Source organism: Rattus norvegicus, chromosome 4 (assembly GCF_021556685.1).
Source record: "Rattus norvegicus strain SHRSP/BbbUtx chromosome 4, alternate assembly SHRSP_T2T, whole genome shotgun sequence".
NCBI classification, from domain to species: domain Eukaryota; kingdom Metazoa; phylum Chordata; class Mammalia; order Rodentia; family Muridae; genus Rattus; species Rattus norvegicus.
Window position 1 is genome coordinate 132,844,222 of NC_141537.1, and position 26,301 is coordinate 132,870,522.

At 44.3% G+C, this 26,301-nt stretch overlaps 1 protein-coding gene across 51 annotated transcripts in view; it reads right to left on the reverse strand.

Annotated features, from left to right (window-relative positions):
- The window catches only part of Foxp1 (forkhead box P1), a 595,264-nt gene that overhangs the window by 82,724 nt on the left and 486,239 nt on the right, over window positions 1–26,301 (reverse strand). For 11 of the 51 annotated variants that reach the window (XM_087656764.1, XM_087656753.1, XM_087656755.1 and 8 more), the window contains 3 exon segments: window positions 8,055–8,192; window positions 6,902–6,991; window positions 1,387–1,546 (listed from right to left, as the gene is read on the reverse strand). In XM_087656764.1, the coding sequence (XP_087512890.1) occupies window positions 1,387–1,546; window positions 6,902–6,991; window positions 8,055–8,192 (388 nt within the window). 51 annotated transcript variants of the gene reach the window in all.

The window sequence follows — 26,301 nt, forward strand, 5'->3', positions numbered from 1 at the left end:
ATGTGCACTCTGCAGGCACGGACAGGGACAAGGCCTTTAAACAGAGTCATGGTACACCTACATCCTCCGCCACATCCTCCTTCCTGCTTCCTTTCTCGGTCTTGAGTAAATCAGAGTTGATTATACACACAAGGTCTCCTAAGAACACCTATGGATTCCCTTTGCCTCGGATGGCGGCAGCTTTTCAAGATATCTAAGGGCTGGTTAAATGCACTGACTGCTCTCCAGGAGAGCTGAGGTTGGATTCCCAGCACCCATAAGGCAGCTCACAACCATCTTTAACTCCGGTTCGAGAGAACCTGATGCCCTCTTCTGGCCTCCATGGGTACTGCATGTACATGGTGCACAGACATATATGCGTGTAAAACAAACAAACTAACTAACTATCAAACAAATAACAACCACAAAAACCCACACCAAAACTCCTTGATACTTTTCAAGGAATCAAAGTTTAAAAAAAAAACTGGAAATGAGCTCAAAATCAGCCAAACAAAAGGTAAAAATAAGCAGAAACAAAACAAAAGATAACCCATTGATTTTTAGAATTCATACTGATTTTTTAACATCTATGATGGAAATGAAATTGACAGTGTGCTTGAATATTAGGAAAAATGGTACTTAGAGGGTCGAAGAGATGGCTCAGCGATTAAGAGCACCGGCTGCTGTTCCCGAGGACCTGGCATGGATTCCCAGCACCCACATGGCAGATTACAACTATCTGTGACTCCAGACGCAGGGGATCTGACACCTTCTTCTGGCCTCTACATGCATCAGGCACACACATATAGGTAAAACACCCGTACAAACTAAAACAAAATAATAAACTTTTTAAGTGGTATTTATATAAAATATTACAATATTTAAACGAGGAGCCAATCATCATGGCACACAACCGTGGAGGCAGGAGGATTTTAAGCCCCATGTTAGCCTAAGCTATGTCAGAGACCCTATCAGAAAGGGAGAGGAGGAAGAAAGAGAAGGGCCATGTTGCAGAGACAGAGAGGAAGAAGGAAAGAAGAAAAGAACTTCTCATGTTATAAAACATGTCTTAATATGGCTACGTAGTGTGTTTCGAGAACACGCGGAACTGAAACGCAGATGGACTGCAATGAAATGCTCAGTGAGTACATGGGACATTTGATTTCCTTCTCCCTACACTGCAGCAGGGCCCCTGTGACATTCAGACCCCTGACTCTTCCTCTGGACACCAACAGGTTCCGCAAGGGCCCACCTGCTTTGCTGTTCGCTGGCTAATATCTCTCTGCATATTTCAGGTCAGTAGATCCCTGCCTCCCAAGCAGGTAGAGATCAAGAGACACCCCATCCCCTCTGCCAGCCCTGTCCACAGAGCTGCCTCCCATGTAATCCCCTGCAATGGACGCTTACCTTGAGCAAGAGGTTGGAGGGGAAGGGCAGGCTGCCCGGGCTGAATTGTTAGAAGGCCTTGCCGCTGGAGAGACAGGAGGTGCTGCTGCTGCAGCTGCTGCATCTGAAGAAGCTGCTGCTGGAAAGCCAACTGCTGGGTAGCCACCTGCTGCTGCTGCTGCTGCGAGAAAGAGCGAGGGGCAGAAATGAGACAAGACGGGCAATTCCTGGTGAAGGTTCAGAGTGGGCGTGTTTTAAAACTCACCGCCATCTTCAGAAAGCTGAGGGCTGCCACCTCAGCTTGGTGGAGGGCTCAGTGTCAGGGTTTGAAAGGGACACAATACCATGAAAGCAAGGGTATGTGTGGGTCTGTGTTAACTTTTTTGCTGCCCACCTCAGCAAAAGGATTCCTTTGACGAGCCTGCTTTCCTGACCACAGGAAAAGCATGAGTTCTGTAGTCGAGACATGAACTTTTGAGACTTTGAAATCTGCAATTATTCACACTAGAAAGGAGATGGCATCCTTCTGGTCTGGAGGGATTTGAACCCTGAACCCTTGAGGTGTAAAAGAATCAGGTGCCCCTCTCCCTGCCTGCACTAGCAAGGGTCTTTAACTACTGCTTACTACTTCTGACATAAATAAATGAGAAAAAATCAGACCTTTGAAGAAGAAAAACTTCATCTAATATCGTTAATTAGCCATGACAAACGATGAAATAACATTGTAAATCTTTCATAGAAACAGCCACTAGATTTTAATTACGCACATTCATAATTTAGCAAACAACATCATACTCCACCACGGGTGTTTAATATGAGCAGGCGCTCCAAGCTTTAGATCCTTAAGTTGGCTTGAGTTTCAACCTCAGGTTGTCCCGAGTCCCCCGCCCGCTTTGTTCTTAGAAAGGAGGGGCTTTATGATATGATAAATATCTCTATTGACTGCACAATGACAGGAGGAAAACTTTTGTTGTGTAAAACATCAATACATCATTCCTGTGTTTGGCAGGCTTTGCCCCAGCCAAAAAAAATTAATGTAGATTTCCTCAGTAATTATCTGAGTGATAGAAAGATAATACGGTGCAGGAATACAATAAATAGAAGGAAATTATCTAATATCCTTAATCTGCTAGGAATCATATCGAGGTGGAGGTCTTGGCTACATTATGGCTAACAATTAAAAAGAAAAAATTAACCCTTTCCAAACTGAATTCCTCTGCCTCCCGCCCCCACCAAAAAAAAAAAAAATCTTTAAGGAACACACAGGAGCTCTTAATTCTGAATATTATTCCAAAGGTCAGTGATGTCTTGGCCATGAGGCGATCGCCCAGTGTTGGGAGAGCCTGCCTGCTCTGCTTAATAACAATACTTTACAAACAACCACATTCACTTAACCTAACACATGACCTTGATCTGATATGGCCATGAAATGGTGTGTGCACCAAGACCTTCTGATGGAAAGTTCAAAGGAAGAGAAAAATGGTGGTTTCCTTTTGGCCTCTGTGTAGTTTATTTTACAGGAAAAAAAAAAGGGGGGGGAAGCCATCATCCTCATATTAGTAACCAATTTCAGACTTACTGCCACGCCACTGAGAAAGTTAATTGAGTTTCACTCCAAAAAAAAAAAAAAAAAACAAAAAAAAAAACAAATTCTATACCACTGACAACAAAAATTTAAATAAATTTAAATGAAAAGCCAGTACTTTCATTTTAAGAACAGCATGCAGAAAATGATCCAATTGTTCTTACCCCTTCCCAAGTTACCACATTAATGTGAAACCCAGTGATAGTTATATTTGTGTCAAAAGGATTTTTTCACTTCTTCAACAGATATTAACTCGTGACATTAAAGAAGGGGGACACTGACACAGTCAAGGTCTGGGGAATTAGCCACTGTTGAGGTCAAATATAAAGGGGGGATGGAGGCCGGGGAGTGTGCTTCCTGCCTTACTGTAAGTGAATGTTTAAAAACTGTGTATTTATATAAAATGACTGATACCGTTTGCTGTTGTCTGTGGCCATCCCTAGGAAAGTGCCCATGAAAGCTGTCCGCATTTGAAAAGCCAGGATATAAAAGTATACAAGGCCCATTGTCCAAAGAAGAATTTAAAAGCAACACTGGTTGCCAAACTGTGCTCCCCACCCAGTTACCAAACACAGGATACGAGTCCGTTTGTTTACCTCTCACAGTTGAATGCATACAAAAAAGGTCTCCACACAGTCCCCGACAGGTCAGCAGTCAGTGTTAAAATGCTCAAATGCTCTGATAAACCTTTCGTTTCGGGTCCCCTCCCTAGAGCTGCAGTCAAAGGTCTGTTTTCCTTTCTTTGGCTACTCCCTACTGCCTAACATAAACTGTCATAACTGCCCAGGACAAACGGCCCTTTTAAAACAATCAACTCTGCCACCTCATCATACAGGATGGCACCCCCCCCACACATACACACACGCCCTGCTTCATTTTAAAATGAATTCTGCCATCTACTTCTCCAACTGCCCCAGTCCAGGATCCAGGAGCTGTCCCTTCCATAGTGTACCTGGGTACACCTCTGACACCATCAGCAAAACCCTAACTCCAAAGGAGCATCTTGGGTCTGGTTCAGTGTGATGTTGAACTTCCCAGGGAGGAAGCATATACAACTTTAAGGAAAAAAAAATCACAAATGCACTGTGCTCTGGTGATGGAGCCAGACATAACCAAAAAATGGGGGAAGACAGGAGAGGAGGTACCTGACTACAGAAAACACTGAGTCCCTAATCACAGCTTATTCGGCAAAAGGCAAAAGAGTAAGATGCTTGCTCCATCTGCAGATGTCTATGTTCAAACCTTGTCAAAATTATCACCACCAGGCCATACCACACAGCTGCCACCAACTGACTCTTTCAGTACAGCACAGAAGGACCATCAGCTGCATGATGATTTGGGGACAGGAGCCCTTGACATCTCAGAAAAGCAGGATCTCCCACCTACTAGTGTAACAGTCCAGGGCACTGTGAACACATAGTGAAACCCAAGGGCACTCTTCTGACTCCACTTGTCTGCCTTCCTCTAGGTACGTTAAGGTCACATATCCCCGGGGTCACCAAACCGTGGACCACAGCAAGCCCAGTGTCCTCAAGATGGGATAAAAAAAACAAAAAGCAAAAACAAAACAAAACAAAACAACAACAACAAAAACCCACTAAGATGCTCCTCTCTTTGCCCACGGACACAACATGCTCAGTTCGCCATCACTCTCTGCTCAAACTCAGATGCCGGTATATTATGTTTGTTTCCCCTTCCTGACAACAGCACTTGGGGAACTCTTCTGCTGGCGAACTTCCCCGCTCCATGTCTTTCTGGAGCCCTCAGAGCTCCTCTGAACTTTCCTGTCTTCCCAGCACGCGGATGTGCTTTCCAAACTCTGTCTACAAGACCAAATAAGAGGTTAATCATCAGTGGCGATGGGAAGGAAGAACGCAGCCCCTGGTAACTGATAAGAGTGGCCGAGGCGGCCCCTTTTTAGTGTGTCTTCAAATGGAGAGTTAAAGATCTTTAAAAAACTAAATTTTGACGCCTTTGAAAAGAAAGAAGCACAAAATAACAACAGGGGGTTATTGCCTGCAAGCCACGGGGGAGAAACTCCATAATTCTTCTTCTCCCTTTTGAAGGCTGTGAGAAATCTGATTCAAAAAAGCAACAGCAGACGGGGAAACCTCTTGAGGCTGTAACCATTTCCTGTGATCATGCATAATGTGCTTCAAAAGTGGGTTTTTACCAATTCTGTTGATCAATTGCACCTCCTTCATAGCCCTTCTTTTTTCTGCTGTGTTTACATCTGATGTGACTCAGTGACAAGCACTGTCTGAGACTGTGAAACAGGCCTGTCATGTTGATTTATGGGCGCATCAAACCCCAACTTGTCCAAACTGAAGCTCGCAGTTCATTAATTAGAGAGTTGTGACTTTGAAGTCAGCTTTCAGACTGTGGTTTTTAACATTTGGCTTAATTTATATGCTCTTGAATGTGGATCTCTAAGGGGAAAAACTGAAATTCCCTCCTTGTCTTTGAACTTCTTTTGACCGCACAATAATCATTTCTTTGTCCGGAGTGATGCCTGCAATCCCAGAGTCATTAAGGCACATTGAACTGCCACTGATGAGTAAGCCCGGCTGAATTAGAAAAACAGCCAAGAAAACAAAGCTGAGAGCCTTCTGCAGGGTGATATCTCACAATTACATGCCTTCCCTCCCCGTGCCATTTCCATTTTAATTACTGTTAGTCCTTTAGATTTACATTTTAGACACTTTTTAATCTGCTCCCTTTTTTATTAGAGTAGCGCCCGGTAGCGAGCCACGGTCCTTAAGGTTGTGTCAGCATTTTCATTAATATGCCTCCTCCCCTTTACCCCAAAACTGCCCCTGCTCCGCAGGGGGTTTACAAGCAGCCTGCTAAACAGGACTCCCGGGTGGGGAGACTTGGCAGAGCATAGAAAGCATACCCAATTTGTGTGAAGGGAGGAGCCGGCATAGGGAGAGAAACCTGGGTGACTCCCATGTGTAAAACCAGCATCCATCCTCCGGTGAGGGACAGGGATGTGGAGGCAGTCACCTGGCAAGACTCCCTCCACAGAGCAAAAGTGGCTGTGCAGGGCTGCCAGAGAAGCCAAGGAAAGAGGGCAGGATGCTATCCTGGAACTACGTATTTGGTGGTTACAAGGGAGAGATCCTTAAGCCAAAGCTCTGGACCACTGTGAAAATGTGGAGGGCTGGGAGGATAGCCTCCTACCTAGGCACAGTGGCACTCAAAGGGCTCTCAGAAGTGACAGCACCCTCAGACTCATGGTGACATGCAGAAGGCGAGGTGGGAACCCCTGGGGACATCCCATGGTGCATAGGTACATGGGCAGAGCAGCCAAATGCAATACATTATAAACACTACAGGGAACTGGTACACAGAGGAGTCGGGGACAGGGGGTTTGCTGCTGTTTTGTTTTGCTCGGCTAAGTGCAGATGAGTCCCCTAACTTAACTTGTGTACACGCATCAGGCGACTAGGACACGCTCAACATGCGTGAGGTGAAATGAAGATAGCGGTGTTTAATCATGTTCTAAATGCCTCCATTGCCCATCTAACCTCACAAGAAGGTAGCTGGCCGAGGCAGAGGGCCATCGCCACCTGCCCAAACGCTTGAGTTGGTAACGCAAGCAAACAAACCGACCGACAATCAAATGGTGAGAAGCAGTACGTGTGCATCCTCTTTCAATGCTGTCCCTCCCCACCCCAGCTGTATGCTGGTCCTCAGCTGGGTCAAATGGAGCCCAGAACACACTGCTCAGGGTGCTGTCCCCACACAGAGGGACACTGAAGTGGCTAATGTAAAGTAAGGAATCCGGAGACCTTAGCACAAACAGGACAATAACTCTCCGTCTGAAAGCTGAGAACCGATCGAGTCAGCTGAGTCGGGCAATTATTTAAAAGATGAATGACAGTTTAATAGCCACTAGATAGTCCCCGGAGATCTGTGGTCTGAAAGTAAAATAGGCATCATCCATACCTCTTTCGGCTGTTTTCCAGCATGTTGCTGTTGGAGGAGTTGAAGCTGCAACTGTTCCTGTTGTTTCTTGTAAAATTCTTGAAGCTGCTGCTACAAGAGAGAGAGGAGGGGACGGTAAGTAACGGAAGACCGCGACCCACCGTCCCCTTCCGTGCCACGCACAAACCGTGATATGAAAAATAGTATCCTTTTATCTGGAATGGCCTGACCTTTTACTTTGAAACCCGACAATAAATCGAACGCACTCTGACTCTTCTTGGCGTTAAGGTCTGAGAAGTAATCTCAAAAATGAACTGATGAAGAAAAACATACCATTTTCTACACAAATTAATTAAAATAAAGCCAGGGATGACCTTTGATGGCCTTGCAGGGTCTGGTCAGTCTCTGGCTCAGGTTTCCTAAGCTATGGGAAGTGTGGCGAGGAGGGCCCCACACTTGGATGCTTCAACAGTGTTGGGGACATCCTTCCAAGTCCTATCCTCATTGTTATATGGTAGTAACGTCTATCCCTGTAGCGTCTGTCTGTCGGGTTTAGGTCACTTCTTGAGTCTGAGTCTTATGTCCCTGACAAACAAGGATAGCCACAAGTTTATCCGAACATCAGCATGAGTGGAAAAAGTAAACTCTGCCCTGAAATCAATGAACTCCAAAATGCTTCTTTCCACGGGGGGGGGGGGGGGGGGGGGACATCTCTTCTTTCCACGGGGGGGGGGGCGGGGGGGCACATCTTTAAAGGTAAGCTTTGGGGTTGAAATAGGGACTTGGAGAGCTGGCTGTATAAACTTGCCTCCAATGTGTGTACCTCACGCTGCTTTGGTTCATGCCATCTGGAAGCCTCTTGGCTTACCAAATAAAAGACTGAAAAGCCCTCTAAGCTTGAAAGATCTTTTTCTACTAAGTCCTATTACAGCCCTCATCTCGGTCCATGGGGCAGTCTCCAGACTGGAGTCCTGAACATGTGACATCATTCCAGTCCTTCAGGGGCACAGACGCCACACTTATCACCCAAAATAGGGGGCTGGATGGGGATTCTGTCCTGCTTGGCCTGCCATATTCATTCTTCAACAGGGAAAGCAACTGGATGGGTGGAGGGGAACTGGATCACGTTGTGGGGGTCTGGGTTCTGTAGGGCGGGCAGGAGGAAGACAATTACCTGTTGAAGCATGAGGGCCTGCTGTTGCTGGAGGAGAACCTGGAGCTGCTGTGGGCTCAGCACTTGCTGCTGGAGGATCTGCTGCATTTGTTGAGGAGTGATAACCTGAGGTGTCATCATAGCCACTGACACGGGAACCTAGAACATTAATGAAGTGTCAATAGGAAGTGAGGAAGCCACATACGCACAGCCTCACAGGTTCAGTCTTCTTCAAGAACTGACTTGAACATAATTTCCCATGTACGCATGGCAAAGAGATACAAGCTCAGATCCTATGCAAACCCTTGTGCAATTAACATTATCAATTGTATTCTGATATTGTCGCTGGGTATCGAACTCAGGGCATCACAGATGCTGGGTGAGTCAAGAAATGTGAAAGAAAACCTTGCAGCCAGGATGGGTTCTGGCCAACCTTACAAGCAGAGTAGAGAGCACACCTTAACAAATGTTAGCAGGATTAAGGACAGATCCATCCTTGTTCTCTTTAACGTCAGATCTCTAGTCAAAATGAGCTGTCAAGAAGTTAACCCACACTTTATTTTTTGTTTTAGGGAGGATGTTAAGGAGAACCAGCAGCTTTGTAGTCACGGCGGGCACGGTCCACTTCACTTGTGGACAGTGATTTTCAGGATCAAGGATGCTTAGCCCTGCTGGTGGCAGAACCTTGGACATACCTTCTGAACTGAAACCACAGACCTTCCCGGGATGCCTTTTACCCTGCCTTATTCCCCCAGCATACAGATGTCTCAATTCTTTCCTATTACATGTGATACCGGTAAAAGCCGCTTTCCATGACATTTCAGTGACAAACAGCTACAGTGATGAACTTGATAGCATTTCGTATTTGCAACTGTTAACACGTTTCTGCACGGGCATCTCTGCAAGGAACCTGCATACTGTATCTGAAAGGATGATGTCTTGTTCAGATAAAACACTGACATTAAAATGACAGGCTGTCTTGGCCAAGGTTACACAAATTGTATTCAAGCGGATACCTAATGACAACGCTACGGATTCTGCGAGCTTTCTAGAATGTAATTTAGCTATTCAAAATAATCACCGCGCTTGTGTTTAATTTTCAGGCTACATGAGAACCATTTTGTCAGTCCCTGTACTCCAAAAGAAAAAAAAATCATGCCCCACCCCATAAAAAGATAAGAAAATAAAAAGAAAGGAAAATCACATACATGCAATAAAAGACAAGAGCCAAATGTCTCCTAAGAGTAATATTTAAGCATTTTACTTTTCTTCCGTTTTTAAGCAAATATACCAGCAAGAAGCTAGAAGCTGTAAGGGATATATATTGTTAGAAAGGCTCTGCTGTCATCTCGTGTATTACAATAAAAGGTAATAACATGTTTTGCACTTTGCCTGTGCACCACTTAAAAAAAAAAATCCTGCAGACAATAGCTGATCAGAAGATAAAAGATTAAAAAAAAATCTTTTGGGGGAACAGTAAGCAAAAGAGAGAAACGGAGTGTTAATTTTATGTAACATAATGTCTTAATATGCAGTTTATCTTGACTTTTTCACATGACTTGCCCTGTCATTTGCATAGCGAGCTCTCATTCCTAATTTCACACTCATTATGCACTGATGTCCCGATTTCTCAGCATCACTAATTTTGATGAACTAAAAATGGTTCCTGAAGGTCAGACTCACATACAGTGAGCCTTCTCCCCTGTTGTGGTGGTGTGTTGTATGTTGCAGGGCATCTGGGGCGGTTCGTGTGCACGTTTCACATGTTTAGAAAACACAAGCTAGAACACTCCGAAAATGTCATTAACCCAACCCAGGGAGGTCATCCATGAATTCTTCCTATTGCAGTGGTCTTTTAAGTGTAGATGTAGTTACACTGTAATTTAAAACAGATGGGCATGTCTGAATATTTTTATATGCAAAAAGGGACAGATGTATATGAATGGATAAATTATCCTTTTAAAAAGATAATTCGCAGCATGAAATACCACCAATGATTGGAACACTGAACTTGTGTACAGTCTAGGGCAAACGCCAAGAAGACATTATGAAAACATCTAACCATCTACGCATTAATTCCAATTAGTCGACTTTGTCTTCATCCAGAAGAAACTTTCTGAATTTTTAAATGTGCACCGGGTGCCAACTGCTATCTTCGGAGCCCCTGAAGCCAACATCTCACAATAGAAGTTTACTCTTCCTTGAGAGTCTCAGAGCCATACAGGAGGCTTGCTGAAGCAAACAAAGGAGCCATGTTTGGGATTTCTTTCTCTCTCTGCATTTCTTGGATGACGTACAACACAAATACTCGTGAGCCAAACGTCTAATGGCAATGGACAGGAAAACAGACAGGAACAGGGTGGTGTAAAATCTGAACTGGTGCTGATCACAAGCCTAAGAGAACCATGGCAGGGAAACAGTACAGAAACAACCACCTCATCATCGTTTTTAAAAGAGATCCGAAACCCCTGTGCTAGAAAGTGGCACAGGTAGGTTGGGGGGAAGGGTTGATGGACACACTATAGGGGCTACATAGATGTATGAATATTGCATCCCTTTCAACCGGATAAAGAGTGTGTCCTACAGTGTATACATTACCCCTAAATAAAGGTGATTTAAACAACTGTAGGTAATGTGTTCATTTTACTGGGTACTTTTTTATCATATTTTTTAAAGCCTTTTATTTTTAGGCATGGTAAAAAAAAATAGTATTTTTTTTTTTAAATGAGAAACACCACAGCCCCTTGACTGTCAATAAAAAAAAAAAAAAAAGGGTGACCAGGGGAAGACTGACAGGTGCGGGTAATTTTTAAATCCTCGCAGAGAGCCAATGGTTTCCAGCTCCTTTTCCCACAGTTACTTCTTCATTGTTGGCAGTCGAGCTGCAGAACAGTAGAATGAACTTGACTCTCCCCTGCTTGTTCCCTTTGGACACTTTGATGGAGGGTCTGATGAGTAATAAAACGCTTCAAGCAGCAGGCGCAGCCCAGCCAGGGACAGGCACAAGAAGCCTGAGTAACCCTTCCTCCGAGTGAAGCGGTTTCTGAGTAATCAGAAGTGGGCCATTATATCCTGATAGCTTGAACTTGGCTTTTACCATCTGAAACCACGGTCTCACACCAGTTAGCTCCCAGCCACCAAAGTAGGCAAGGGAGCTTCATTTACAAATGCAGTAGAACACATTTTAGCTGCCCCTCCACCCCCTTCAAGCTTCTGCTCCAACATATTATTAGGACAAGAGGCTATATAGCAAGGTTTCAGAAAAGTATCTGAATGGAACAGAAACAAGAGGGGGGGGAGGAGCACAGTTTAAGGTTGTAACTACTCGAGAATTATGGCCTATATATACACTCCCTAATTCCCAGTGTCCAGCTTTCTCATGTACCCAGTGCCTACTCATACTAGGAATCAGAGGGCATGCAGTACCAGCGAGGGGCTATTACAGCCCACACTTTATTACCCATTACTACTGAGGTCATTAACAGCAAGAGTGATTGTCGCAGCCCTCACCTATTGATCACTGTAACTGCTATCATTTAATCCCGTGTTGAATGTCTGGAGAGCAGCTAAAGGCGCACGAGAGAGAGTGGTTTAGCATTGAGAAATATGGCCAAAGCTTAGGAATTACACTTTGATTCATAAAATCTAGCCAGTGGTTTAAATCAATAGTATTTAAAACAGTCATGTGAGTTTTTAAACTACAGCTGTCTAATATTTATAGGGCCCTCATTGGAAGTGTCCCACAAAAACTAAACTACGCCCCCCCCCACAACCCCCAACTCCCTGACAACCCACCTTACCCTCCTGGAGTTAAAAGTCATTTCTGATGCCTCATGTAGCTAACAAGGGCTTGGGCCATATCCGGGAATTGAAGCTAATTTCTTGATTTTTTTCCTCAGAAGATAATTTAAATATAAGGCAAAGAAAAAAAATATCCCTGTATTATAGCTGTGTGGAGCTGTATGAACTCACAATGAATCACAGGAGGCAGTTTATGAAGACCTAGCATGATTCTGTCTAGCTGCCTTCAGGGATCAGAAATTCGAATAAAACTTCTGGCAGACATTTAAAGCATTGGAAAACTCAACTTAAAGACACATGCACACCCACAGTTAACACTCTTTATTTGCGCTTCCAGGGGACAGCATGAATTAAAAAAAAAAAGAAAGAAAGAAAGAAAGAAAAAGAAAGAAAGTAAAACCAGTGCAGGATCTAATGCTGACTGATAGCAGTGGGGCGTGGCCCACCCAGGTGCACGCAAACCCGCCTGAATGGCAGAAATACAGCTGTGCTTGGCCATCTGAGCGTGGCTAGTACGGGCCTGCTGCCGCTTAATACCAGCAACTAGAGAAGCATCTTGAGCACCAGTGACTGCTGGTAACGGCTCAAGCAAAGCTGGCATTGGTCTTCCCCTCCTCTCTACCGCTGGAATGTTTGCAGACTATCAAACAATGCACTCTGCTTTCTGTTTTCTCTTACTTGGGGGTGGGGGGTGGGTGGGGGATGGGGAATGGTGAGGAGGGGTGTTAAGATTTCAAAAGCAAACAAACAAACAATTAAGAAAAAAAACCCACCCTCCTAGAAACAATACTTGGTTCTAATCTAGGAGACAATTGAAGGAATTGGGTGGGAGGCAAGATGACACAATATAAATACTGACAATAACATGCTATCATTTCTTTCTCTCCCTTTCCTTTACACCGAAGTTAACTGCAAGTAAACACTGGCCAGCATAAACACACATAGACTTTGTCCACTCACATCCTCTCCTAATTATTGTGTGTACAAATCAGGTAACAGGGCTGGTCAAAAGGAAACACTGTTTTCATGTACTGTCTACCACAGTAATTCCACTAAATTATTTTCAAAGAATTATTTGGGAACTATTTTCCAACCTCTAATCATGAGCCACATGGATGGACGGCCCCAGAAACTCACTTGCCTTCCACACTTGGAGCTTGGGTGGCAGCCGATGTGGTTAGGCCATGTCACCCAGTCAGCCACATAATGAGAGAAAAACAAACTAAATTAGAAGGGTCTAGAATGTCAAAACAAAAGCAAACAAACAAATAAAAAAAAGGCTCTATTTTAAGAAAAAAAAAAAGGAATTATGCCCAATTTTCTAGGATCATAAGGAAGTTAACTTGTATGTGTACCAGTAAGCACCTGGGAAAATAATAGGCCAGGTTTCAGAATTAAGAGCTAATAGATACAATCGATCAGCAGACACCAAAGGGCAGGGAAATTCTATTCTGTGTCACTAAAAAATAAAATAAAATAAAGTTGAAAAACAACAAAACAAGCAAACAAAACCAGCTGAACTCAGATCAAGCACCGTGCAAGGTCTGTATCACAAAATGGGGAAAATGTATTTCTGACATAATATTTCTGTCTTAAAAGAAAAAAGAAAGAAAGAAAGAAAGAAAGAAACAAGGCATAGTATTCATGTGGAAAGTACAATTCTCTTTCATTGTGGAATGCTGCTCTTTGTGTAACTCTTTTAGACTTAGCTATTTTACCATAATACTGTGCAAAGCATTAAGGCAGGTAATGGTTATTATATTAATGTAAAAATCATCTAAGCACTCGCTCATCAGCTCACTGTTCTCTCAGCAACAATGCAGCCACCTATTAAAATTTTAGCAAAAAAAAAGGCCTCTTTAAAATGCAATTAGCATTTCATTTTTTATCATTTTGTTTATTACATTCTATCAAAGAGAGGCTATCTTCCTTTTGCAAGAATTGTTAAGGCTAATACTCGCCTGCCAGTCAGGAGTTACTTTAGGTTAGCAACCCCAAGAAGCTACGTCTTGCAGAGCTGAGCTCTTTTGGTCTTTAAAGACAAATGGTAAATTTTCTATTTGTCTACAGTGCAGGGAGTGGCTGAAAGCTGCACTGTGCTTCTCTACCCTTTCCCAGGCAAGCAAGGCTTTGCCACTAAGTACCACCCTAATTGTTTTAGCTCTAATAAATATCAGCTTCATTTGCATAAAAATGTAAAGTTTACATAAATTAAATCGCTTCTCCCATTAGCAATTGTTAAATACAGGAGACAATGAGAGCTGCACATGAAAATAATCACTTGCTAAGAACTAATCTCTTCAACCTCAAAACCACTATTACTTATTTATTTATTGTTGTTGTTGTTGTTGTTATTACCATTATTACTATTTAAAATCGAGAAAAATGCTTTCCCTTTCCCTCCTCAATCTTCTTTTCCCCAAGGTGGGCTGGAAAACTATTTAGAGTGAGTGAGTAAAATACACTGACACTTCATATTAACCAAAACAACAAAATCATTTTTAAAGGCTGAGAACAACGGGAGGGAGGTGGGGGAGACTAGTCCAGAAAGTTCCTTAGAAAAGATTTGACCCACAAATCTTTTAAACTCTTGAAGGGACAGGGAAGAGACTTTAGCTAAGTTAAGGTCTCTTAAACTGAAACATTATCACAAACAATGAAATAGAGAGCAACTGCGTCCACCCTGTTGAGAAATGTGTACCATTAAAGCAAGCAAGGAAAATCTGTAGATAGTTTTAAATCATGGGTTACTGTTACATGGGGAAAAATTAAATGTTTACCTTCCCCCTAGAAAAGATTTTTTTTCAAAACTAACAATTAAATGGATTGGTCTCCTTACTTCAAAGATACTAGCCCAAAAAATGTGAGAGAGACTAAGGATAGATAGATAGATAGATAGATAGATAGATAGATAGATAGATAGATAGATAGGCCGGCCCAAATTAGATTACTCCAAAGTTGAATACGGATTTACCAAGGCACTCCCATTTTCCTTCTACCTTTTCAAGAATTACTTATGCAGTTTCTCACGCATAACACCAACACCTTCACCTGATACATCACAGTTAAGCTAAGGGGTGCAAATGAGATTCTAATGAGGAAAAACATCAGTTGCTTCTTTGACAATTTCTCCCTTCATTGATTTATTTCTAATAAAGACAAAAAACCCAACCGGAAGCTTCCTACATGTGAAGGGTCAAAATACAATTAAAAAAAAAAAAAAAAGGCCTTGTAATATCAGCTCAAATGAGGGGACCGGTGAAGGCCTCATGAAGTGGTGTGACAATTAGGAACTGAACAAAAAGCTATCTTCAGGAACGAGAAAGAAAAAAAGAAAAAAGAAAGAAGAAAAGAAAGAAAAAAGTAAAAGAAAGAAATTAAGCTGCCACAACTGTAACAGGTTAGATGAAAAAAAAAATCAAATTTTAATGTATTCTCCCCTGTGTCATCTTGTTTTGTCAAGACATCAAATAGAATTGGGAAGTACAAAATAACAAGCCCCTGAGAAATCACAGAGGCTGACCTTTTTGATGTTGTTGATTTACCTTGTTCTCAGTTATTTGAACAATGATGTTTCAGATTTGAGGGCAAGATAAAGCTTAAGAATTAAAACATGATAGCGCGGTACTCTGACCAGCAGTGAGCAGCTCACCGGCACAGCTAGCCTACACTTCCACTGAGCAGTTGCTTTAACCCAATGTGAGCACGAGGCCCTCATGCAGGGGCTTGAGAATTCTTCTTTCACTCTAAATTAATTTCCTCCCCAAACAACTGCCAGGTTGGAGGAAGGACTCAGAAAAGGGTCTCCCTTCTTATCACCTAAAAGGAGAGGCCCAGGTTAGCTTTGTCCAGTAACCCAAGGCCCCATGTTGTACAGATAGATGATCAGCAATGGAGGACCTGAGTTTTCTGTGTTCTATTGGGGGCAGGGGGCCACTGAATGCAGAAGACAGGCACTCTGGAATGACTCAAAGACAGTTTTCAAGGAATGCCATGCTGTCCCCACCAAAAAGAAAACAAAACTCACACCAAACCACAGTTTTAGCTTACAGGGTCAAGACTCTGCCAATACACCGCTGCAGGTAAGCATTAAGTTATGGACTTCTTGCCCTGATTCTAACCCTAGAGTACAGCTGGACATCTCACCAGGCAACACAAATGCAAGCCTTCTATGAACTCTTAGGACAAGGACCCATGCAGAATGATTTCTATATGTAAGGAGCTTCCACCAAGGCACATCCTGAAACAAAAGGATGCAAGCAGATAAAAACATCTGTTTTAAAGACTATAAAGGTAAACACGCACTGGATATTATAAAGACCAAGACGTTTAGCAAGGCTATTTGATGATTGTAGCTCCTTGTTACTGAGTGCAGAGCTCAACACGCAACACACAGAGACACACAGTGTATGCCTTTAGTCACTCTAACCTTTTCTGGTCAACTGTTGCTACGGTTTTTCCTTGACTGTAAATCACAAGGAACTACCCCAAGGGGCTTCTCACTGATCGCTGTTTCCCCGGTTACTCTGAGTGTCGTTTCAAAGTTCCCCTTAGTGATATTCATCCACGGCGAAACCACATAATAAAATGAGTTTCTCTAAGCTTCCTTTTTTTGCCAATACAAACTGTACTCAATTTTTTTTAGTATGAGCTGAGAATCTGGCCACCACATTCCCTCCTGATCGTCACAGAGACACAGTAATTCAAACGTCACCCCCGCCACGTTAGCCACGACAAAGCTGGACTCTGATTGCTTTTAATTCATCTAGATTTTAATTTCCCTGTCTCTTGCCATTGTGTGGAGGCTAAGCTGAAAAGTTGCAGAACTGGTCAGTGTCATAAAGGAGTTTATCTTTCAAGTGACAGGTCCTGACAATGTGCAAATGTAAGGCTGTGATGGAGAGGGTTTGTTTTTAAGGTACGTTTAACTGCAAACAAAAAAAAAAATTTTTTTTCCAAATCAAGTATTCCTATCATAAGCTTTCTGATGACTTACAGTTTACCAACTAAGCAACGTTACACAACAGTGCATGCCTTTAGATGCAATGCTTTAGCTGGTGGAGATTTAATTAAGATCACAGCCTCTAAAATCCCTGTCAAATGAAAATTCAGAGAAGACAATACTCTATATGGCTTCATGTACCATGCTGCCATTTCATCCCTGAAAAAATATGAGTTAATCCACGTTTCTATGGCTGCAGACGAAAAGTTCACTAATTTTATTTTCTTCTGACACTTGGGTTGTTTTCTATTGTTTGCCTGGAAGGGAGGGAAGTGGGGGGAGAAAAAAAAAAACCCGGAGTGAGACATGCTGCAGAAAATGCCGTTGACATTATTATCCGACATTATCATAGCCCAGCTATGATGTCATCAATTTTCATATAAGCAACCCCAAACTCCAAAGTTTCATCTGATGAAATGTGTTTATTAAAAAGCACAACACAAAAGCCTACCGTCTATCCATTACTTGGATTAAATCACTGGCAGGCCCTGCTTCCTATTCCTTTAAATGGTCAACTTTCTGTTAAACAAGCTGCAAGGCAGATTTGGGGAGGAAAGGTAGTTTTTTCAGGCGAACTGGCAAACAGAAAGTCCTCTCCTAGCATTCTGTAAGGAGTCCCTAGGGTTGGAAAACAAGTGTCTTTGATACATTTTGATTTCTTCTACACTAGAATTGGCCTGTGCTAATTTACCTTAGCGGGGTTGGGGAGGGGGTGGGGGGGGCGGCTGAGTGGTGTTTAACATAGTCAAATGCAATTTTAATTTGCATCGTTTTGATGTTTGGTTGCTTATGTCATGCCTTCAAAATGACAGGTGCTTGCAGTTTTACTCTTGACGGCTACTACACAAATAACTGTCTTGCCTGAAAGGGCTAATGCAGTACTAATGAACAATAAATCAACTTTGATTATCAAGTGTCAGCCTACAGAGTTCTATCACATCCCAGTGACACTGGCAGCTAGTGTCTGGGCAGGCAGTCTGTATTTCGGTTTCATTTTTACACACTTTTCACTTAAATGTGTCAGGCAGCTACAAAGAACCACATAAAATATAGAGGCTTTCCTCCTCCCCCTCCCCCAAAATTGTCTGCAAAAATTGCTCATCTCGATTTGCTTTCCTGAGTGATGAGTCCGAAATATCCACGATATCCTGCTATTCTCATAAGCAGCAATAGCAACAGTGCAACATCAGACCCTGATGTGGAATCTCAAGCTGATTGTGACTGACGACTCTAACACTAACAGGCGACTTTAAAACACTTTACCGCATACACCTCCTTAAACTGCACATATATATCTTCATGGAAATCTCACAAACAAACAAACAAACAAACAAAGCAAAAAGGACCACCTCGGAACTAAAGAAGCCACTTGCATCTTGAACTGGAAAAAAAAATGAAATCGTCTTTTTACCCTAACTTCCTAATGATAAAACACATGTAAGCTTTTTTTTTTCCTTAGGCAGATTAGTCACTGATAGTATGATTCACATTTCCTGTTATCAGCCTTATTTTCCCCCAAATGTGTCACTTTCAGAATGTTGGAATCTATGGAAATGAGGTGATTTGCATTTTTAAATGGGCTTGATTAGAACATTTGGTCTGTGTGGACGAGCATAAAACAATTATCAGACATTTTAGTTGTAACCGGAAGGCCTTGAAGGAGTTAACCCCAGGGAGGAAGACACTACATGTGCTGTGCTCTCAAACTACCAGCCTCTTCCTAAAGGTCCTCTGCTTCCCATCCCATTCTGGAAGGGGGGAAAAAAAGTCCCGTTTGCACTGACCATCTCGGTTCTGATAGTTGAGTAAGATACACTTAGGGCCAGTTCAGATGAGAGTTCATGGTGACAAGCCTTCAGGCTCCTGCCCTTTCAAACCCCAAACCTTGCTTACTACTTTATGAACGCAGCCAAGTAAAGCCACAGTGGATGCAGATCTCCAACCTGCCGGAGTGCACGGCACAACCTGCCTGCCTGCCTGCCGAGGTGCTGGGCTCTCTCCTTCCTTTCCCTTCCTCCTTACCGTGGGTGCGAACTCCTTTAATATCAACAGCTAAGCTGCAAAGGCGCCTGGACAGACAGAAACAAACTACCAGAAGCAAAAGAAACCGCCACACTGGTTCCACTGAGACTGAAGGCTTCTCTTCTATTTCACACACACTCTAGGAGTGACAGGAATCACATACCCCAGATGGATGTGCCCCCCGCCACACACACACACACACACACACACACACACACACACACACACACACACACAGACACACCAGTGGTGTGGAGGGATGGCACCAAGGAATAGCCAAAAGGGCTTTACCAAAGTGGCTGCGTGAAGGCCACACCAGCGGAAAATGAAATGCCAACATCGGGGAAAGATGCAGAGGAAAAGAGAAATACACGCAGGACTTCCTCCAACTCCCAACTCCACGCAGGAACAGTTTTAAAAAAGAGACAAGAGAGCGCAACAGAGAGCAAGGGAGATCTGTGTCCAGGACCCACAGGCCTGGCTTCCCACCCTCCTGTTCCTCTCCGCCTCTACTTCCAGAGCGCAACTCCACTCCAAGTTGATCAACAGCGCCCGGGCTAGTGCCGGCGAACCTGAGAGTCAAGTTGAAGGCTGCGGGGCACCCCAGCCTTCCCTGCCGAGGTCCCCGGAACCCCGGGAAGCTGGCAGTGCAGAGCCCGGGATGATGGGATGGGTTGGGGGAGAGGAGGAGGAGGACGAAGACGAGGAGGAGGAAGCGAAGCGGGCAAAGACGGAGGAGGACCGGGACCAACCTGACACTCTCCATGTAGCCGCCAGGCGCGCGCAGCCGGCTCGGGGCGCCCGCGCGGGGCCGGGCTGGGTCCGGCGGCCTCGGTGCAGGCGGACTGCACGCGCAAGGGGCGCTCGGGCTCGCGGGCTGCCGCGCCGCGCCGCGCCCACCCGCCCCGCCTTGCTCCACCAATCACAACCCGCCTCTAAACACCCCGCGCCGCCGCTGCGCCCCACACAATGGGCTCCGCCCGCGCCCCGCGCCCCGGCCCCCTCCGCGCGCGGCAGGTGAAACCGACGCTCGGCCCCGCCGCCCGCCTTTTGTCTCCCCAGCAACTCCTCTTTAATTGCTGTTAACCCGGTGACCCCTCTCGGGCTGACGTCTGGGCCGGAGCCGGGCACCGCGCCGGGGCGCGCATCTCCTTTTCCCCCCACCCCCTTCTCTCTCTGTGCCCTGGGCCCCGCTGCCCAGCCGGCTTTGGGGAAAGGGCTTGTTTGTTTCCTCTTCGAAACTGACAAAGAGTTATGCTAACCTTCCGGGACGCGGAGCAGGAGGGCCCCCCATGCGCCCTCCGCCAAGCAAGCCTACAGACTCAGCTGCTCCGAGCTACCGAACCGGCCCAAAGACAGGCTTGCGGGGCGCCAGGCTGTGCCTTTCCTCGAAAACCCGCCTCGGTGGAGAACTTTCACTTCACGTCGGTGGTGGGGCCCAGCCTTCATCTCCCTGCCACCCTTGCGGATCCAGAGGCCACCTCACAAAGTATGCCTGTTGACGCAGGGAAGGAACCCCACATGGAGCTCCAAATAATTCACCACGCAACGTGCCTCTTCGCTACTTCCCCTCTAGAACGACAGCTGCCACACGTTTGCTAAGAAATAATTCTTGAAATTCCTTTCTTATTTATGCAACATCAGCCACAACAAAAGCGCCTCTCAACAGGCACTTTGAGATGACCTCGGTTAGAAACAACTCACTGCTTAGATGCTGAGAGCAAGAGCCGAAGGGCAGTTTTTTCCCCCTTTTAAAGTTACCAATAATGCTAAACTTTGTTGGCTCTAGTGTCAGGATTTAAGTGGCAGATTAGCCTATACAAGGTATCAGCAGCTTCGGAAATCACTTCTCAATTATGCTATTTCTAAACTTAAAAAAACTTTCTGGTTTGTGTATTTAAAAAAAACAACAAAACAAAACAACAAAACCAACCCACAAATTTTTATTGAAAATTATTATTTTCTTGAAAATAATCAGGAAACAGACTAGTGGAATCAATGATTATTCATTTATCAATAAAAACAATTTTAAAAAGCAACAAAGTATAACCCAGTACATTCCAAGACTTTTACTTAAAAGTTCTTTTCAATTTGAGATGCATTAAATGTAGGTTGCTATAAACCAGAAAGCACATTGATACATTTCTAATCAAGAAATCGCCTGGACTTCAGTGAGGTCAGCCAGAGATAGACATCCCTTCCCCACCCCGCCCCAGGAATCTGACAGGAAAATGCAAGAGCACCCCTTGCCTTCCCCATCTATTCAGGTGTTAAATGGGTTCAGCACACACCACTCTTCACCCCGAAGTGTTTTGTGTCAGATAACAAATTTTTTAATGGTCTTTGTTTTTTCCAGGTCATATAAATGCCACCCCACCCTTTCATGAATATTCAATAAAGAATCAGGGTGGCTTTTGAGGACCAGGGTTCGAGAAGGACCTTGAATCTGCCTGAACACCCTAACCCCTCCATCAGTAGAATTCTTGAGTTTTAAAGAAACAGGGTGTTTCTTTCCAGAAGGGTAGGCAGAAGCCCCAAAGCAGGAAATGAAAATAGAGTAAGTTTTTCCCCAAACCAACACCCCTCAAAAAGTAGAAACAGCCATTTTGAAACACACAGTGATTTAAAAAAATTTTTTTAATTAATTTGAGAGTTAACGAGTGTGAACAAAGCTGAGGTGAGCTTGAAATAAATGACGTGTTTCCTCCAGCCTAAGATCTGCAGGAGGCACCCATAAAACTCATGCATGCTTTGACAAGTAGGGCTTCCTCCACAAAGGTCAGTGTTTATCAGTTAAGAGTCTCCAGGAGCTTCCAAACAAAGAATAAACAAACAGGCAAACAACAACATTACAGACGCTTAGGACCCAGCTGTGGAGGCCAGTCTTACGCGGCATAATTAAGGACTGACGCAATGCTCATGGTAACACAAGTGCTAAATTGCACAGTGGTGGCTGGGAGCACCATGGGACTGCAGAGCAGGAGGGAGCACCGAGAGCGCTGGGAAGGTCCCTTGGGGAAGCTGTGTGTGGAAGGGCTGATGGACTGGAAAAGAGGATTCTAGACCAGACAGAGGGAAATGGCTTAGCAGACAGCCTGGTGGCCACCTGGAGCCCAGTCCGCCCTCTCCAAACAGATAGATGGCGCAGTGACTAGGAGGCTAGTGCTGGGAAGGAATTCCACCACCAATGAGAAACCTGTGTTTCTCATTGAGCCTGGGACAACTGGGCTAATTCTGGGAATCCTAGGGTGGCCTCAAAAGGGTTTTGACCCTGAGACTGGCATTCAGGGAGAGTTGCTACATTCTATGCCTTGAGGAAAATATAAAAATATCAAACCTTCCAGGAACAGAGAATCATAGTTACTGCCATTTTTAATTACCTCCAATGTGAGGTTGTTTTGGAAAGCTGGGACAAAAAAGACAAAGCCAAAAAAAAAAAAAAAAAGGAAAAAAAATAAGATTATGGGGTTGGGGATTTGGCTCAGTGGTAGAGCGTTTGCCTAGGAAGCACAAGGCCCTGGGTTCGGTCCCCAGCTCAAAAAAAAAAAAAAAAAAATAAGATTATTATTGTGGGGGCATGAGCTTCAGTTACTCAGTCCCAGGGCCTGATGCATTTGTAACTTCAATGGAAATTGCCATCCTAGTTTTTGGAGGAAGAAACTGAGTTTTAGTAACGCAAACTGGGAGCCAGGCTTTGGTGATCAACATGTCTGTAATAGCAGTACTTGGGAGGTAGAGTCAAGAGTTCACGGTTATTTTCAACTATGTAACAAGTTCCAGGCCAGCTTGGGCTCCATGACAATTTGTCTCAAAACAGAAAAACAAAAACAAATAAACAAAAACCCAGAAAGGCAGAGTGGTTTTGTTTCCCTGTGACTCAAGCATGCCTCACGACACAGCTCTATAAAGCAAAGCAGACACTGGGTAATCGAAAAAGGGTGGGGAGGGCGGGGGGGGGGGCGCGTTTGATGATTACACAAACCGGATACCTGAGGTAGGGGTGAGGGTGGCTGATGTTTAAGGAAGAGTGAAGGAAACAATAAATACTGTACTTAAAAATATTTTTGATGCCCACATCCTAACACCCACAACAGACACAGTCTTGTTCAAACACCACATATTAAGAAACCTGTCAGTTGCTAAATGAGTCCATTGTGCAGCTGGCTGTGCATTTAAGAACAGATTACTATGATCCCATACCAAACTCTAACCACCAAATAATACACCTAGGACTTGAGCTGGGTATTCTGTTTGCTTTTGCAGAGCCGCCCAGCCTTCAACACAGAAGAAAAGTGAAAGGCTTCACTGCCTATTCTGAGTGGGGACTGGAGACAAGACGCATTAGAGGAGGAGGCAGAGGGAGCACCCTCTCATGACACTATTCGACATGTTGATGAATGGTGCCACAGCAGAGAGGTAGATACGGTCACGGGGCCTTGGCCCACGTGCTTCTCAGCATCTGCTTGCCCAGAGCTGCTTGCATACAACTAAAGGACACCAGGATGGATCCAAAAACGAACTGTGTCCGAGAGGCCAAAATCTAATGCAAGTTCATGGTCTTCTTCCAAACAATGCTTGCATCAATATCCCCTGCCCTTTCCAACTAATTTAGTAGAGTAGCCAGAATATTATGACAGAATTTTTAAAAAAATCTATCAAGTGTTTCTTTTACTGAAGCCAGGGGACAGAGATTTCAGGTCCTTCTCCAGTCAGCACCATGTCTGATGGATTGCTTCTTCAGAAGGAACTCCCCTATAGTATTCCTCCAAAGACCAGCAGCCGGGCCAGCCAATTAGTTACTAAATTGCAACCGCTATGTCCCTTTCCTGAGATTTGGACATGTGTCTCTAAGGAACCCCGTTTCTGTCTTGATTTAAGCAGTGCTTTTACTTAAAAATATAAATTAATACATCATCCATCTGCAGGGAGCTAGAGCAGGGAGCCTGCCTATCGATACTGTTTGTGTCGCTGTTACCTCTATGCTGACAGTGAAACTAATTATGTTGTTTCTCATCTGAGCCTATTAGTTTGGCCAAGGGAAAAGTCTCTGTTGCAGTGGAGGTTAAATTTCTCTTTATCACAGTCTCCAAATTGCCATTCACATCTTCCCTGATTGCAACACTTTATAATGCCCATATCAGGGAGTAATTTATATATGCATACACGGCATGGCATGTCAACATTCAGGGAGCTTATAGTGGGTGTGTGCGCTGCAGAAAACAGTTACCAAAATGAATTTAAAAAGTTTAAAAATTCTTCACCGAGACACTGTCTCAAAAGAAAAAGAGATAAAAAGAAATACCCTTCATGATACATGTGAAGGCATTCCTCAAACACCAAGGTAAACAAAACCATCCAAAGGAAACAGCTACAATCTCTCCAAGCCCTGCATCTAACTGACTAATAAATTACCCTCTCTTGTTTATGATAAAACTATAATCTCTTGCTTCAGTATGATGTGAAATTTATTAGTGTGTTGCTTCTGCCATGGGGTTATAACAGATTACATAGATGTGTGTAAAATTCTCAAAATCATACACGTGTTAGGGCAGAAGAAAATCCCCCTTCCCATGGGCTTTATGCTTCAGATGGGGGAGGGGTAGTCAAGTTCATCAGCACCAAGTGGCATCATCATGCCCCTCCTAGTGACAGATGTAGGGACAAGCACCTACGGCTCATCTGCATGTTAACCCTGGGCAGGAAGCGTCACAACAAGAGGGCACTGAAGAGAAATGAAACGATGGCTCTTAGGGGAAATGACAGTCTTTTAAAAATTTTTTTAAGGTTTAATTACGTAGAAACTCGCTGATGCCAGATGAAGCCACTGACCACCTTTAGTGGAGCCAGCTTTTCAGAAGGTCTGTGGTGTGAGTGTGCCACAGGCAGGCGAAGAGGCAGGGGAGGCAGGTCCCATCTTGCCCTGGGAACAAAGCTCAGGGAATCCTCCTCCTGTGCCATGCCACCCTCCTCTGACCCTGAGTTGACACACCCTTGTGTCAAAACCTTCTTTACGCCTGCCCTCTGCTGGTAAGCCTGCCAGGATTAGGAAATTTCATCTATCTCAATTTATTCTGAAGACAACTTTCAAGAGCCAGGCAGGGAGATGTGTAAGGGTCTGAAATACAGAGAGTAGGAGGCTGAAGCAAAGTAGAGGAGGTGGGACAGGGGTACCAACAACGAAGTGTGGTGCTTTAAATGGTTGAACCTGCACCCGTCTCTTCTACTGCCTGCTGGCTCATGGTTCATGGCTCAGCAGTGCAAGTTTTATATTTTAGCTTGCCTAGGAGAGCAACCTGCATGGCTGCTGGGCACCCTGCCTTTTCTTGCTTAATCTCCAGGGAGAATATGTCAGCTCATTTCCAATAAAACACCTTCTTAGCAGTAATGGGCCACTGTTCCCGTTTCAATAGTCCCTGAGGTTTCATGATCTAGTATATTTAGCTGAGTCAAGTTCAAGTTTTCTTCTGGCATTTGGAAGACCCATAAATGGAGTAGGGACCTGCTTTTGCCTGTCTGTAAGTGGAAAAAAAAACAAACAAAACCAAAAACCCAGCTTAACTTTTTTGAGTCAGTAGCTACAGAGGTGTTCTCCAAAGAGAAGCTGCTGTACCTAAGGCCCCATTCAGCTACCCAGCACTTGCAGGGCTCTGGCTTTTTGGGGTTAAATTTCCACAGTGGTGTGCTGAGGTTTAACAGTACGACCCTGTTGGTGTCCATGGGAAGAGTGCAGCTTGTACAAATCCCTGCACAGCATTTCAAAAATATAACTCGGGGATGGGAAGAAGAAGCTTAGCAGTTGCAACCTCCAAAGCATTCAGAAGTCATACTCCTGACAGCGCTTTAGATGCCGAGTAAATGCTCTTAGAAAGGACACCCAGTCCGGCCGACAATAAATCTTACACCGGGGAAGCCCACACAGGGCCTCGGAATCCCCTCCAAAGATAATTGCCTTCCACATGTCGTGGCAAGGAAACCACTACATGGAAAGCATTTTCTGCAGCCCAGAAGCTCCTGACAGCTCGCCTTTCTTTCCTTAATAGTCAGCGATCACACGCACACAGACACTTAACACCCTACCTTTAAGAGCGGCCTAGCAAAGTCTAAGAGTCTATCTGTTTTAGACAGAAAAGTTAGAAGGCCTGCTCTGAGAGTGAGGGAAGGAAGCAGAGGCTGAAGAGAGAGGATTCCTTCAGAAACAGGAACATGGGAAGGGAATCTGAGGGGTATATTCTCATAGGCAACCTTGGATTCCTGAAACCAGTCTTTGAAGGCTCATGAAGTTTCCTGAGAGTTCTCAGTCCAACAGGCAAAGGAGGAGGCAGGCAAAGCTGTTATAATCCAAGGAGGCCTCAGTGAGTCTGGATCCTATCCCTCATATGGTCATGAATAAATACTGTGGCTTTGGGTAAGTCATTTCCATTCTTCAGGGTCTACATATTTCTC